We start from the raw sequence: 12,305 nt of genomic DNA, 5'->3' as shown, positions 1-12,305 counted from the left end.
CAGTGACTCACAGGCTCCGCCACGGTATCCACGGCAATGATGCCGATTGCTGCCGATCGTGCCGAAAAGCTAGCTCTGGAAGTAGATTATTCTGGGAGTCCGAGCACGATGACGGAACTTAGGTACTCAATAGTTCTCGATGAGTGGATTATAGTCCAACATGGATGACCCAAGGCACTTGAGTCTAGAGATATGAAATATGAAGTGTCAAGTGCAACCAATCCGATGATGCCGTGGATTTTTTCCTACCTATATTTATATTGTCGGAGATACCAATATATCAGCGCTTTACAAGAGCTCATTGGAATACCTGTCGTTGAATGAGCCTACAATTTCAAGATTCAAGATCGGTGAACGTACAATCTAGACAAATACCACTTCGAAAAACGTTATCAGAGAACGCCTAGATCTTGTATCTTGTCGCTTCGACTCAAAACGCTATGTGAATGCAGTTTCCTGGCATCTTCAGAATAAATCAGCGCCGTAAAACGAAGGGAATGGTACCCGTGTCCACCAAACTCTGAGCGAGTGTCCGGGTACACTGTATGGTGAACTAAATGCTGCTAGTCCGATGTGCGTGAATAGGATCAGTGGGAGCTCAGAATCCATCACATGTGGACTACTATGAGTAAATCCCATGTAACAGGTCATCCAAATCTACCATACCGGGATGTTAGAAACGTCCCGCACCCGCCGGAATCATCCTAGTAACCATCCGAGACTAACCTAGAGTAAATGTAAATACCGCGAGGGTGAAACACATAGTACCGAGCTGAATAAGTACAATCAATACATTACGTACAAAGCATAGTTTTCGGCGCCCACCTACAAGAATGACTTTGATGGCCGCGATTATCTTGACGATCAAGCTCTCCCTCCGCAATACGTAGACCCTCCTGTTTTCTTCTGTTATTAAGAAAGGACGTTGAAGGGCCCAGTGCGTACCAAAGATCCCTCGAATCATCGCGGCCAACTACAGCTAACAATGACGCTGCAGTGGACGTTGAGTCCTATGGCGGTCATCCATGCATCATGCGTCATGAGTGAGCTTCCCCCCGAATGGCAAGTCCGGTGATCCAAATGTCCCAGAACATACGGAGAAGGATAAGTTGCGTCGAATCCCTGATGTAAACCAGCCAAACTGAGAGTAGGTTTGAAGTGAACTTGAGCGAAATATAGTCGCGTGGAAACTCGGCCCCACACGAGTCTAGCCAGAACAGAAGAGTGGGAACAAGAACTTCAGTGACCAGATCTGTATCGTGACGACTGCGAAGGAGCACACTTATAATTCACACTCAGGCCTGCATTGAATCTGCCAATCTATCAATAGGCATTCCGCCTACCCAGGAAGACACCAATACGTACCGGGGCTCCGCGCTGTAGCAATCAATAAAGTTACCTATATTCATGGGAGTTGAGGTCTTGAGAAGGAAGGGTGAAGTTTTGAAGCGCCGCACTCGGCTTACTTTGTTGCGAGGTTGTCGATAACGTCCTGTAAAATCCATGTAGAGTCTTTGTAGCACAGGATCGTGCCAATACCGAATCTCCACCTGTGTGCGAATCCCATTTCGTTGGACATGCACCGATTGGATTGAACAGTCTCCTTCCGAGGAAGATGTCACCCTCTCCCCTGTGAGAATCAGGGACAAACCATCTCAAAACAGCTCGCGAGCCCGGGTTAAGGGGCGCGTAAACGTATTTATGGGAAACTAGATTGGTGAAATGATCTTTGCCTTGACACCGGCCTCATGATGCTGGGTACCTGAATGGAGAAGGATATTTAGTTTGAGTGGATATGAACACGAATATGATGGAAACTGCCTTCGGGATTCAGTCACAACAGATACAGAACGATTGAGAAAGCTACCAGTTTGAGAAATGAAAACTGCGACTTTGCCCGACATCAATCACCTGCGATCGAAATTGGGATAATCGAGTATGGTCCGGTGCTCATAGGCTCCCGAAATTTCGGGAGGGTGTTGTTATTCACGGTAGGTACTTAAAAAATGCACAGTGTCACGGGAGTGTATGTGGTCGTGTTTCGAGGAGTTCCGACAGGTAGCGACGAATGATTTGAAAAATGAAGAATAAGCGCGGTCATCTAATTCGCTTCAGCAACGGCGAGGTACGTTGTGGAGTAGCGAAGATACGAACGCACAGTACAGTTCTGCGATTCTATGAGGTAACAGGATCTTCTCCCCTCTGTTCTTCGGTCTCCACTAGGCCATGGTTTTAATTTTAACAACCTACAAAATCGCCTCAGAATCTTTCGCGTGAGTTTTCCAAGATGGATTCTAGCGACTGACCAGGTTTTAGCACCATGAGTCCTGTCGCCATTTTTTTATGAACAAAGACAGGCGCTTAACAAGTGTCGAGAAATCGCGTTCATAACTTCACTCGATGTTCGGATGGTCAGCATCAGCATGCGGTATGGATTGTATGTAAGTATGATGATTTTGATGTGATCGTGGCAAAAAGAGAGGCTAATAATGTTTGAAGTTCGTCAGGTTAACAAACACAGACTTAACTACTCAACACTTACACACAACAACAATACCAACAGCTTCACAACCAAGAGACCAGGGGCCCACAGTTTGGGCAAAGTAGAACAGAAGGAGAAGGAATGGTAGCGCTCTATCGAGCGCTCCCGTGTGTCTTAGCACTAGACGGCTTGTAACACGTAAATCTGCAGAAATTAAAAAAAAAACAACAAAAAACACAGACTTAACGGCAAAGCTTTACTCATTCATGGGCGCAGCATAGGGAAAAAGCCGGTACGCGAAGTAATCTCTTGAAGTTCATGCGACACAAGGCCAGGTTCTCCAATGGACCGCCGCTCCGTCAGGACGTATTGAGTCAAAGATATACCAATTGAGCTGCCGCTTCGACATAAACAGAGATCGGCATTTGTTGGGACAAGATCGCTAAAGATGCATACTGAGTGCATCTGTTCCAACAAGATTCCCCGACAAGTGAGTAACCAGTGATATGGACATAGGATCATGATTCATAACACGCTTACCTTTCGAAAATTTCCACAAAGTCGTGGGTTGTCGTGCCAGCGCATGCACAGTTATTCAAGAAAAACAGGGTTCGTCGAGCAATCGTCGAGTCAGTGATGCCTTCAAGACCTTTGCTTGCATGTTTGATTTTCACCGTATCCTTGCAGAATCTATTGACGATCAGGAACGTTGAAACTCAGAATCAATGGGATACAATCTTCACATACCATCATTGAGATATACTTGAGGCTGGAGACTCCTGCTGACTCTGACGCGGTTCCACAGCAAAAGTAAAGAGAAACGTGTTAGCACTGCCACAGTGCTTCTCCCTTTTACTGTCACACGTCGGCCAACGAACAACGCTCGAAACTTCGAAACTTCGCTGAAAAAAAACTCATGGGGAATAGCAGTGTCAGAAGAGCAGTTGGGACAATGCACATAAATCGGACATTCGCGCGAAAGGTGCGGAATCTCACCTGAGTTGCTCAGGGACTATTATCCTGACTCTGATGCTCTCCAGATTCCCCGGATGGCCTGGAATGAAAGAAGAATCATTGGACGATAAGGTCGTTTGAATTTAGGGATCGAATCAACCCAGGTCCCCAGGTCCAGAACTATCAGATCAAAACACGAACGCAGGGCAGCATCAAAGATCTCCTCGAGGATACCGAACGAAAGTACAGGTCAGGCCTGGCTTTGGGCTGACGTTGGGATTACCATACTACTGGTACGTCGTAGCGACACTCTTTTAAAGCATATTCGCTCAATTTCGACAACAGCGAAACCTACAATGAGATCGCGTGAATGTGAAGACCTTGAAGACCTTCGCCATGGTACTTGATGTTCCCATACCACACCTTCATTCCCTGCTGATTCTGATTCATATCAATTGTAACCCTTAGGAATACTCTATGTGTCCACGAGGAAGCACTTTCGCGAAATAATGAGCCGGAATTTTTCTCCAGGGGACACACCAACCCGGCGTTGAACATGAAACCCGAAATCATCGCTGCCGTTGCCGGCCAGATATCAAGACAACTGTGCTCTTTTTACTCATGGAAAGCGAGTAGAATGATCCGAAGTGTAAGTACTCTCCTGCGAAGAGTCCCTCTTTCTGTCATCTAATCGTGCTGTCTTTTCTTAGCTTGAGCCCAAGTCACCTGGCCGAAAAGTGGTGGCCAAAATCGACCTTGGTGTTGTTGGATGGTGTACTTATTTCTTGAGCTGTGTTGGATTGGGCTAGGAACTAGATGTACGAGTCCCATTTTCTACGCTTCAACCTTCAAAGCGAGCATGGGGCGATTCTGGGAACATCATCGTCGTTCCTGGATGCTCCCGCATCGCTGTACCTTTCGTCTTACTTCACTTTCGAATTAGCGTAGTGGCTGAGCAGATCTTGATGCAATGTGCATATCGGTCTCTGTAGCACGCATTGAAAGTTCTTTCTGTGCTCCCCAAGCCCGCTTTCCCCATCCATGTTGATAATGTCGGATGACCTTTGGGGGTCGAGATCGCGTGAAATAGATAGGCGGAAAGGGTTTTGATCGTGACCCGTTGGCTGGAATTCATGAGTGGGTTGAAGCATGACTAGCAATGCTGAGTTCGCAGCAACTTCATCAGTATGGTCAAAGAGTGATCGTTCCATTTTGGATGCCTCAGTACAGAATTATTATTCAATATGCCTGTATACCGTATAAGTACGTATTACTTCACTAGAGCCAGATGGAAAAATTTGAAGGAATAACGAGAGACAATAAACGAGAGGAATCATGAGCTGAAGTCAGGCTCGATAACCCAACCCTTACTCCAAACCTTGCCAGGGTCATACTTGGCTTTTACCGTCCTCAACTTGGGAAGATTCGAGCCAAAGACGTCCTCAACGGTCTCAGTCTGCGGACTTTGAGCAAGGCTAGCCGGGATGGGAAGGGCATTTCCAGTTTTCTGAACTTGTGCTTGCCTAACGGACTTGGCGACTTGTGATGTCCATTCAGCAACTTGGGCGTCATCAGCTGGATCCGTGTTTCTAAAAAATCGGGAATGAATCAGAACATCGCTCGAAGATATCCTTTCGGTGATAAGACTTACCTTGCAGTCGCAGTCATGTAGAAATGCGGGCTTCGAGCAGCGAATGCAGTACTGTCGACCGGTTTTGAAGCGATCTTGGCGGGGTGCGAGAATTCCCACATAACGATGGTACTCTGGAACCTCGAATCGTTGCTGAATTGTTCCCAGCTCTGATAGACAGACGTGACGGTGTCATCCCAGACATCAGAGAATAATGCGCCGTCGATGGTGACACGAGGAGGTCCGCCTAAGGACGAGTCGGCACCATGGGCTACCGTGGAGAAGTTGTTAACGGTGCCTACACCTTCAAAAACTGGCGTAGCAAGTGTTCGGAAGGGTGCAAGAACAGTGTCTGGGTCGGTCTTCTGGTTTTCGATATAAGGGAGAATCAAAATACTAGGCTAAACGGGATTACAACGTCAATCAGTTTCAGAAAAAGATCAGCGAGAACCCCGCGAAGAAAAGACGGACATCTGGCGATCGGGCGAACATGAGAATCATTTTAGAACTCGGGTCTTGATGAGCGAGATGGTCCTGTTCAAAATGACAAGAAGCATCATGAACGACAGGCTGAACGGGTAAGGAGGTGGCTAACGTACGTGGAGAGCTTGTAAAACCTCGGGTAGATCGCTCGAAGGGTAAACAAGGGATCCCATCGTGATTGGGCCAGGGGAAGGATGGGTTGCGAAAACCATCTGTGTAACCACGCCAAACTGATTGACACCACCTGTCGTTACGGTTAACGAAGAGACTAGTTCTCAACCTCAGAATACTTACCTCGAATCGCCCAAAAGAGGTCGGGTTCATTTGTGGCGTCAGTCTTGACGACGCGGCCATCCGCCAACACGACTGTCGCTGAAAGCATATTGTCGACCGCCATACCATATTGTCCGGACAAAGGAGAGTATCCTCCTGCTAAAGCTGACCCGCCAACACCAACAAGATGAACACTTCCGCCGACAACGGCGACCCCTTGTTTGTCGGCCTCTGCGTAGACATCGCCCCACTTAGCACCGCCTCCTACTGTCACCGTTTGCTTGTCGCCAGAAACAGAAACGGTATTCATTAGTGACAAATCGATCACTAAACCGCCGTCCGAAGAGGCAGCAGGGTATGGATTTACGCCCCCTCCCTTAACTGCAAGCTCAAGTTTGGGGTCCTGACCAAGTGCAAATTGAAGTATGCGAGAAATATCGGAATCGGTGGCAGGCCGAGCGATGAAAGCTGGTTGGAGGACAGCGGTGGCAGAAAAACGCTGGTTGGCAGGCTGGTACAGTGCGGAAGAAGGCGTTAGGATCTGGCCAGTGAAGCCTGGAATGCACTGCACAGCGATAGCGTTACTACACGAGGGAGCCATGGTAGGATATGGGGGAGGAAGGAAGGGAGGATTGATTTGTGCCGGGATCAAACCGAGAGGCAGGTTAAATAGTACTTCAGGGGGATCCGAGAATAATGCATCGATGTTGCGTCGACGGTAAGACTCGAGGAAGGCAATTAGTTACTACCTGGCGACAGGCTCGACCCTGAACACGACTGCGACGAGAACTGGTCGGCAGCGGGTGGCAACCTCCCTCGCGTGCCTGTCAATCCCGGACACCTGCTTCAAGTTGATGTTTCCTGGCCACCGTGATCGCAACTAAATGCTGAAATCAATATAAGTATCAGCAATATGACGGAGGGTTTGATGCTTACCAAGGATGATGCCTCTTTGAGAATAAGTACCTTGATGGCGAAAGAATGATGGACCTTTCAAGTATAAGCATACCAAGTCAAGTTTAGGCTTATCATTTGAAGGAGCCAGGATACAAGGCAGTCGAATGGTGGAGGGAGTGAAGAGTCTAACCGCTCTGCAAGCCTCGTCATTCCGCTTGAGTAAACGACGAATCAGTGGCGGAAGGTTCAATCGTATAAATATCTCCACTAACCACTAAGATCTCGTACTTGAGGCAATGTCGGGCTCCAGGGCGTTCTCCGATGTTTAAGCCCTTAGCGGCCTGGAAACACGAAGTATTATTAGATACTATACACACAGAGCCTAATGTGATCTTACCGTACTGAATGCGAAACACCTGAGTCACCATCTCAATAAGTAGATGCCAATGGTCGAAGCATACGCTGGCATATGTGACGCGAGGGCAGATGGTCTCCTCCAAATAGGGGACATGTGACCAATGGTTGAAGATGCTACCCGCATGTCGGGTCTTGTTCGCTATCGCAGTGGGAGAGAGATTAGAAGTCGCAAAATATGGCTTGAGAGCTGCCGCCAAGCCTAACCACCGATAATGGTAGAAGAGGCTATGCCTACACATTCCCGTTTCGCAATGACAATGAATGGCTTATCAACGGCGTCCCACCCCTCGCAGAACGCAGAGCAGCAAAGGAAGAAAACCCGTGGCGTCACGCCCAACGGCCGGAGTCGATGCATTTGAAAACGATGACTCGAGAATGGTCCAGATATCCGCAGCCTAAAGGGCCCCGCCGCCGAAAAATCCAGTAAACCTAACTTTAGGGTGGAATAAGAGTGGAATAAGAGCGGCCGGTGACTGAAGCCGAGAATTTCAAGGGCCTGTCAAGAATAGAGAATTTCTGCCTTGAAGGGGGTCCCAGAGCCAGCGGACTCTATGAGGTGAGGTCTCTTTGGCCGTGCACTTCGAAGAAAAGCGGTTGTTTGAGGAGTCATGCATCATGAGCGATTCTGAACGTTTAAGGGTGCGTGGAACGGCCGCCAAAACGTGAATGGGAGATGAGGATGCAAGAGAGGCTTTGGATGGTCCTTCTTCGTTGGCGTTGCCTTAAAGTATGAATGCGGAGTTCTTCCTCGTGAAAGAGCCACATTTTGAATGCTATAGGGCATGGATGTGGTCCAACGTTCGGAGCCATGACGTGTCTTTATTGAACCCCCAGCTCCTTCGGGTCGGTAGTGTAGATTGAACCGAGTGCAACCCGCCCAGCTACCACAAACTTCAAATCTCAACTCCACGCACGAGCAGAGTTTTGTCAGCCCATTGAAAAACCCATCATTGACGAATCCCTAATCGCGAACGGTTCAAGGTTGGATCGCCTGAAGTACCCGTCCATCTTGTTTTTAGCTAGAGCAGAACTGTAGTTCTAAGCATGAGAGTAGTCATGCAAATATATAGAATCACCACTTACTTCACTGGCAAAATGCTCAAGTGGATGGTAGTTCGGAGGTGACAGTCCGAATGATCAGATAAGGAATGTCACACCATGCAGGTTGTGGCGTGAGGATCTATTGAATTTCACATCCGCGGATCAATCGATCAAGCTTCCATCAGGTTCGCTCAGGGTCCTCAACCTCGCAGTTCCATCTCTTTGACAACATAATCACCACGAAATCTTTTACTACAAATTTATTATATGAATGGGCTTTTTGCTTTATACTGTATATACACAATTATCCTTGGATGGCAGCGATCACATCACTCACTGCAGTGCAGTGGTGGGTCTAATGACTGATATCGAGTCGAATATGAATACCTTATCGAGCTCCGAAGTTCATGTAGACTTCAATACTATTGGTTCGAGCCATTTCACTGTCAACTATTTAAAAAGCAAGCCTCTGGGCTGCGGGTTAAGTTCTCTATCTAGTAGCCGCCTACAGGCCAATCCACCACTCCAGCTTGAGTATCCTGCTGCCAGACTGACCCATACTTGGACCGGACACACTTCCCCTCCTTAGTAGCGATCCAGGAGTAATCCGAGTTGGTATCGTACATCGCAAACCTCTGCCCATCACCAGTCATGACCATCAGCGACACCGTTTTCGCGACCAACAAACTTCCAACAGCAGATGCATTGAAAAACGACTCCAACCAATTCTTCTCGTTAATCTGCTTGTACTGGCCAGCAGGAATAACGATAGAGTTCTTTTTGATCGCATAATGGAGAGCCGAAGCGGCATCTGCAGCCTTGCGGGAGCCAGCAGCGGCGGTCTCAGCTAGAGCCGTGTAAGAGATTTTAAGGAATCGATGGAGATCACGGAGGGTCACGATCATCTTCGGAAGCTCTACGTCGACCACGAGTTGTCTGATTTCTCCAACGGCGATCAAGAAGAGACCAATGTCGGTGATAAAATCAGTAATGGCCCAGTCGGCATTGAGAGACACCATGACATAGATGTCTTCGTCGGTCGAGTTGGCCATGCAGACACTGTTGTTGGAACGGAGCACCATGATGATTATGATTTCCTAGAAAACGTCAAGGGACGTGAGCTTTCACGATGACTGGGAGAGCTAATCGTTGTCCTAACCTTTCGAGTAGAACTGTTGGTTGTTCTGAGGATATGAACTCGATGAACGTACCCTTTTTATATTGTTTTAATCATACCAGCCATTCAACACAGTTAGCATAACTGTTGTAAGAAAGATGGTGGAGCACTTACCAGGTGATGAAACCATTCGAGCCTTACCTGCAGAACGCTTGCGTCGTATTGGTTGAGATAGAACTGTCTCCGGGGTGAAACTCCTCCGGTCAGTTTCAACTTGCCAATTTCAGTATGAAGAATACTGGCTGGCTGTCTCAATCATGCCAGTGATTCACGGCCAGCATGCTTGTTGTAAGAAAAAGACGGTGATGCATGTACCGGGCGACGAATCCACTCGAGCCTTACCTACAGAACGCTCGCATCGTATTGTCTTATCATGTAATCGCTTTGGTCGGCAATTGGTCGGTTCTAACTTGCCGATTCCAGCATGAAGAAAATATCGGTTGTCATTCGGTTGTCTTCGATCTATTCAATGCCTAGAAGCTAGTTAAAACCCTTGATTCAGTCGTCGGAAAGAACGTATTCATCCGATGAGTTTCACCCAGTGAGCTTGAGCGGGGCCGACAGTAAATTGCATTCCGATATGCAGTAGTAACACTGGGTGAGGAATAGCGGACGACAGGTCAGGCGACTTTCTAGGATGTCCCAGAGATCTTCTTCAGCAAATTAGAAAAATATTTGCTCACTGAAGTCCCTATATGTCAATACTCAAGTCAGTGTTTCTATTCATTGGAAGGAGTGTGCTTGTTCTCGGCGCCGACGACGTAACGCACTGGCAGGTGTTTTACGACGAGATTTACGCTAACATTTTGACAAACTTTAGCATAGATTCAACGTAATCTCCGAATTTTGCATAAATTTCAACTTACGCTATTTCGCACCCAGTGTAATGTTATGAACGGTAGAAGATGATTGTCGTCTCCCGTCTCCCACTCCACAATGGATGTCACGACCTTCTATAGCCAATCCGTCGATGACTCGATACTTCAAGCCAGGCTTAGATATTCCCGGATGACAGCCTTCGCCCTCCCATCAGCCTTACTAACCACATCCACAAGCTCGTTCCATAGCTTCCTCTCCGCCCTTTGTCCTTCATCACTGAGAATAAAATCACTGCATTCCTGCACACTTGTGAACGCCACGTAAGCCCCTCTGAAGGCTTCTTCCTGAACTCTGTCGCCAACGGCAGCGTAAAGAACCTGACGACTTCCCTCTTCAGAGCTTAGTGCCATCGCCTCCTTCATTTTACGAATTGTTTCGGCCTCTTCACCGGTTGCCTCTCGGGTCAATTCGGTATTGCAGAAGCCAGGGCTGACAGAGCAACACGTTACGGTCGGTGAAAAGGTTGGAAGATGGGATTGAAGGGCGCGGATGAACATTACTTCAAGCACTGCGATTCAATTTTAAGTCAGACTATCTGCCGTGTTGAGCAAGTTTCAGTGGCCTTACGCTTTGATTCTGCATATCTCGAGCCTTGACCAGTTTCTATAGCTTGGCTGTATTATTGTACAATAAATAATCAGAGGCGACTGCGGACCACGATAATCCGGCGAATCTCACCGAGAATATTCTTCGCTGTTCAGATACTCTAACATATTTTGAGCATGAATCGACTCAGCAGGTAAATCAACCGTGTAATGGGCACCGCTTGTAACCAAGACGATCCTTGGGGTGAGTTTCGGGTACCGCTCGGCGGTCTCGAGCATCTTGGGGAGATTCAAAATAATATGCAGAGCAGCGCCAACAACATTGACTTGCAGGCTAGATAAAACCCATGAAAGTCAATGAATGGCGACCGCAACAAACCAAGATCTGACGAAAACGTACGTAGACTCCCAACCGTCTGGCGTCATTTCATATACGTATCGCCCCACCGAGGCATTCTCGACGAGAATATCGAGACGATCAAGCTTGTCAACTTTCTCCTTAGTCGCTTTGATCGAATTCAAGGACTTCAAGTCCATAATCCAAAGTTCGACATTTACAAAACCCGTTTCAGATGTTAACCCTACACGACACGAACAAAACGGCGTGAGATCTTCAAAGCCAGATTAAACGAGCGTGAAAAAACTCAACTTGCTAGCGCACTTTGACCTCTCTCTTCACTTCGACAAATCATAATCAACTTGGCAGGCCCTCTGGTAGCGAAATGTTTCGCGGTTTCATAGCCAATGCCTGTATTTGCGCCGGTGATCATGGCGACTTGACCCGTCAGAGAAACACCTTCCACCGGAGGTGGCATGTTTCCAGGCCTCTGTTCAGCGCGGAATCTTTCCTCAGTGAGCTTCATGGTTTCTGGAGTAGAGTTCGTTAGTGAAGGAGATGGATCGCGAATTTGACTGTCAGTTACTTACTTGCTTATATACGTCCGATAAACCTACCCTAATTTCTTCCTCCCCATCATCTTAAATAAATCAACAAAGCCAGATATTCGGAGGATTACCGAAATCTCTTGTCATTCAAGTGTTAGCGCGTTTGGGAGTAAGCAAGGGTCCCACAAGTCCTGCCTTTTCTCATCTACTTCCCGTCGGACGCTAACCGGGCTGTCCAGTAGAACTATGATTCAGTTTGATGTGTCGTGCTTGAGTGAATAGAAAGGCTTACTCAAGTGACGAGAAAATATAGCTGAATGAGAACACTGGGTCCTCTGATAGCGATCCCGATAATTCCCCGTCGCATGCTAACCGTGCTCTTCAGTGGAGCTATTCAGTTTGATGTATTGTGCTTGAGTTGAATAGAAAGGCTTACTCGAGTGACGCGGGGAAGATGTAGCTGAACGAGAACGCTGGGTCCTCCTTTGATAGCGATCCCGATAATTCATAATATTTCAGAAAGGTGAAGGGGGGAGATAGAGAATGGTCCGAGGAGAAAGTCTCGTCACGCGCGTCAGAACGATACTGACAAAACTAACGTACTCGAGTATAAGGGTATCCCACGCCCACTCAGGGCAGCCA

At 47.6% G+C, this 12,305-nt stretch overlaps 3 protein-coding genes across 3 annotated transcripts; all 3 read right to left on the bottom strand.

Moving 5' to 3' along the window:
* Positions 1–4,769: 4,769 nt before the first annotated feature.
* Positions 4,770–6,423, bottom strand: E1B28_009392 (uncharacterized protein; the record flags this gene model as incomplete). The annotated part of the gene is made up of 5 exons (XM_043154285.1): positions 4,770–5,025; positions 5,088–5,467; positions 5,538–5,600; positions 5,666–5,793; positions 5,844–6,423. 5 exons carry the CDS (start codon positions 6,421–6,423, stop codon positions 4,770–4,772), a joined length of 1,407 nt encoding a protein of 468 aa, XP_043009576.1.
* Positions 6,424–8,671: 2,248 nt separating this feature from the next.
* On the bottom strand, positions 8,672–9,259 carry E1B28_009391 (uncharacterized protein; the record flags this gene model as incomplete). Its single annotated transcript, XM_043154284.1, has 1 exon — positions 8,672–9,259. The coding sequence occupies one exon, from the start codon at positions 9,257–9,259 to the stop codon at positions 8,672–8,674; it is 588 nt and encodes a 195-aa protein (XP_043009575.1).
* A 1,078-nt stretch (positions 9,260–10,337) lies between these two features.
* On the bottom strand, positions 10,338–11,641 carry E1B28_009390 (uncharacterized protein; the record flags this gene model as incomplete). The annotated part of the gene is made up of 5 exons (XM_043154283.1): positions 10,338–10,741; positions 10,801–10,847; positions 10,912–11,112; positions 11,179–11,359; positions 11,428–11,641. 5 exons carry the CDS (start codon positions 11,639–11,641, stop codon positions 10,338–10,340), a joined length of 1,047 nt encoding a protein of 348 aa, XP_043009574.1.
* Positions 11,642–12,305: the final 664 nt, after the last annotated feature.

The sequence above is a fragment of the Marasmius oreades genome, chromosome 5 (assembly GCF_018924745.1).
Source record: "Marasmius oreades isolate 03SP1 chromosome 5, whole genome shotgun sequence".
Taxonomy (NCBI): Eukaryota; Fungi; Basidiomycota; class Agaricomycetes; order Agaricales; family Marasmiaceae; genus Marasmius; species Marasmius oreades.
Note: the sequence above shows the minus strand (reverse complement) of the source record. Positions and strands in the feature narration are given on the sequence as shown.